A 4,130-nucleotide genomic window follows, 5' to 3' on the forward strand; every position below is an offset into this window, starting at 1 on the left:
TAATATGTGTTTTTTTGTTCCTCTGCAGCAAATGAAGTGAAAACCTTTCAGCTCCTTCAGTTACACGCTGCAACTTTTTTGCTCAAAGTAAGAGACAAATGCCGAACCTCTCAGGTGGCCATGGACAATATTAGAGTTGGCGTTCAAGACCTTTTATGTGATTATTCATCTTCCCTTCAGGTCAGTATCATGTGATCTTTCTATTGCTCCTTTAACATGGGTGTTTTATTTTTGAGGATATTTATTTATTTTTATTTATTATTGCAGAGAGAAATAGAGAGTTTAGCTGATCCCGTCGACCACAAAGTTTCATTGGATGCTATTCAAAATATTTTCAGTTGGAAATTGCCAGCTGACTATATATTCAGAAGTATTGACACCCGAACTAAACTTCAAGATTTTGCAGTGAACTTCATGAAATTGTTAGTACCTGAAGAGATAGACATGGGTCGATCTTTGATTTGGAAAAAAAAACCTACTATTGATCTTGTTGAGAAAGTTGATAAATTTTATTACATGTCATTTTTACCGGCTCTTCAGAGGTTACTTCAAAACAAACAAGTAAGAGATTGTGTTGACAATCCCAAACAAAGTAACAATGTAATGAAATCTGTTCTTGATGGAAATTACTTTAAAACCCATCCATTTTTCAGTAGATTTGTTGTAAGTTTAGCTATTATTTTATATTATGATGAAGTTGAATTCGCAGCAGCTTTGGGTTCAAAGACTCAAAAATTAGGAATATTTTACTGGTCTCTTGCTAACATTTATCCGGAGCTTCGCTCAACATTTCAAGCTATCAATCTCTTGGCAATTGGACAGTACAAACATATAAGAAAATATGGCATTGATAAAATTTTAGATAGATTTGTTTCTGATATTAATAAATTAATGACTGAAGGGGTATCTGTCTTGGTTGATGGTCATTTTAAAGTTTATAAAGGTTCTCTGCTTTTTGTAACTGCTGACACACCAGCTGCAGCACTGGTTGGTGGTTTTAAGAGATCTGTGTCAGCTTCTAAGCCATGCCGGAGGTGCATGGCTAGTCAACTAGATTACAAATTGTACTTTAATGAGGGAAACTTTGTTTTGCGAACAATGAATTCTCATGCTGATCATGTGGAAGCCGCAACAGACGCTACCATGACAAAACAAGCTCGTGCATTCTGGAGCAAAACATACGGGGTGAATAGCAGAAGTAGTTTAATGGATATAGATGGTTTTAATATTTTATCCTGCTTGGTCCAAGACGGAATGCATATTTTGTCAGAAGAGGTAATTAAGGTATGCATAAGAAATTTTCTAGGTTATTGTGTTGAGGAAAATCTTTTTACATTAGTTGAATTTAATGAAAGAATAGACCTTTTCAACTATCAGCACATGTCGAGAGATAAACCAAGTCATATATTACCAGACCATTTAGAGAATAATTTACGACAGTCTGCTGCTCAGATGTTGTGTCTCTGTTATGTTTTGCCATTTTTAGTAAATAATTTACTGCTGACTGAAGAAGGGGAGGAACATGAAGGAGCATATGAGCGACTTGATAATCATGTGCAACTTCTTCAAATTGTCAACTGTTGTTTTGCTTTTGAGGTCTCTGAAGATAGAACCTATCTTCTGAGTCATCAAATTGAAATTTTTATTAGGACTTTTGTTGGGTTATACCCTGATGCTATAGTTCCTAAATTTCATTTACTCATACATTTTCCTAGACAAATGAGAGACTTTAGACCAGCACGTCAACAGTTTTGTATGAGATTCGAAGCTGCACATTCTTATTACAAGACCATAGCGCGTGCTATTAGAAACTTTAAGAATTTGCCCTGGTCATTAGCAAACCGACAAGAGGCTCTCCGCTGCTTTGAACTGTGGCAAATGCCTGGGAGTCCAAGTCCTCGATATTTGTATTCTGGACATCAAATTAAATGTGGCAAACAAATTTTAATTTCACAAACTGAGGTAGCAGATGCTTTATTTCGAGTGATAAGAAATGTTGACAGGGAGACTGTTAGAGCTATGTCATCACCTCAGATAATTGTTCACGGGACAACTTACCAACATGATTCTGTTATTTTAGTCTCATGTGAAGAGGACCAAATGCCAGTGTTTGCAAAAGTCAAAGAAATTTTAGTTTACAGGGAGGAAAATTATCTTGTTTATCAAACTTTTGAAACTTTAGATTACTCATTCAGGCTGAATGCTTATAATGTAAAACCATGCTCCACTTTAGAAACTTCAGTAATAAATATTAAGGATCTTTTATATCCTTTTCCATTGTCAATTTTTAATATCAAGAGTGAAAAATACATTGTTTTGTTTTACCATGAGAGGTCAGAAAATATGTAAGTGGATATTTTACCTCATTAAATTGTAATTTACCTGCACAGGTTGATGCATTACAATAAAGACTGTTAATAAATATAGTTAAAAATTATTTCTTCTCATTAGTTTTATTTTTTATTATATGATATGAATCTGCAGTAAGCGTGCACCATACTGGTTTCGAGGGTAAGACACATCAAGCAGATGTGTTCCAACACGGCTGAGACGTGTTTAGGTATGCTGTGCAGGCTCTTTATCAGGGCGAAGAGGGGGCCAAAGTGTGTTAAGACACAGAAAATAGCCGTGAACACACGGGCGTGTGCGTCATTAAACACACATGAAGTGTCGCTCTCTCAAACAACACACCAAACAACACACTTAGTGTGTGTCATGGATAATAGGTGTGTTAAATAACACGGATATAGTAGGTTTAACACACCTGAAGTGTGTTCGAACACACTAAATAACACACCTGTGTTTGCAGTGTGTGTGTCTGTGCGTCTGTCATCACGATAACTCGAGAACGAATTGGGCTAGTATAGCCTGGGATTTTCAAGGTCGTTTTGTCCTGCGGCGCTGACGTACATCTACCTTGTTATATACACAAAAACGATTTACAACTCCAGTGGATAAACTAGGTAGATGTACGCCAGACCACGTCTCGCGTAACAGGCTTCGCGATATCTCACGAAACACTGTTACGCTGTGACGCGCCTGGCATACATCTACCTAGGCCTGCGGCGCTGACACCCGAGTCGGGCAAAAGGCAGTCGTAAATAGGCCTTCGGCCCCAAAAGTCACAAGTTTTCTTTTCGGGGTTTTATTTTGACGAGTAACCCTACCAGAGACCCTCGAATATCTGCGGCAAAACATTTTAATGATTTTGGGTCATTTTCGTGTGGAAAACTCCCTATGGCGCCTAAACATTTAGAGATAGAGCCAAACGGACGAAATTTTGGCCCATTGGGGTCTACTTTGCCGAGTTACCTAAAAGAAAGATGTAAAAAGAAGGATTTTTTTAAGTAAGTTTTTTTCGCTCTTTGTTTTTGATTTTTTAAACTCGTCAATTTTTGAGCTAGAGGGCTCAAAATCAATACAGCTCTTGCTCTCTATGAAACAAAGTTACAATAAAAATTTGGGCCTCGTAGCTCAAACCGTTCGACTTATCGTGCGTACAGACAAACAAACAGACACGAAACTTTTTGATCATCACTGAAGTAACACGACCCTCCCTACGTACAAGTAGCTATCTTTTTGGGCGTGGCAGACAAAAGGCTATCTTTTTCGGCGTGGCAGACAAACGGCTAACTGCTTTTCCCACCTCGCGACTTTGGGTTCTAATATCTCACAGTAGAGATTATGTAACACTATGAGCGTTTGAGGGGGGTCAGGACAAAATTTTGTCAACTCTAGGGCTCTAAAACCATGTGTTCTGTAGGGATATGGTGAGTGTAGGACTGTCGACAGGGTAAAGCATTTAACTATTGGTCTATTGTGACCATTTTCCAGGCTCAAAAAGTATCCTTACTCTCAAGAGTCACCCTGAACGACAATTCTAGTAAAAAGTTACAAAACAGTTAAAAATCTTGTGCGCAAGGTTTCTCGGTTATGGTTTGCACTACAACGCTGAAACTTTTCCTGTAAGGCCTAATGATCCCCTGGGAGAAGGTCCTAAAACTTGTCACAGGATTTTCTTGATATTCTCACTTGCTGATTTTTCATGACAAATTTAAGTTTCATGACCAAAATCATGCCGTTTTCACCCCTATAACAGTTTTTAAAAAAATCAATGGGTAGGAATTTTG

General features: G+C 37.7%; 1 protein-coding gene across 1 annotated transcript; it reads left to right on the forward strand.

Annotated features, from left to right (window-relative positions):
• Nucleotides 1-120: 120 nt before the first annotated feature.
• Nucleotides 121-2,418, forward strand: LOC127751430 (uncharacterized). Its single transcript, XM_052274979.1, has 3 exons — nt 121-180; nt 268-2,345; nt 2,391-2,418. The coding sequence occupies exons 1-3, from the start codon at nt 121-123 to the stop codon at nt 2,416-2,418; spliced, it is 2,166 nt and encodes a 721-aa protein (XP_052130939.1).
• Nucleotides 2,419-4,130: the final 1,712 nt, after the last annotated feature.

The sequence above is a fragment of the Frankliniella occidentalis genome, unplaced genomic scaffold (genome assembly GCF_000697945.3).
Source record: "Frankliniella occidentalis isolate FOCC.00 unplaced genomic scaffold, Focc_3.1 Scaffold483, whole genome shotgun sequence".
Lineage (NCBI taxonomy): Eukaryota > Metazoa > Arthropoda > Insecta > Thysanoptera > Thripidae > Frankliniella > Frankliniella occidentalis.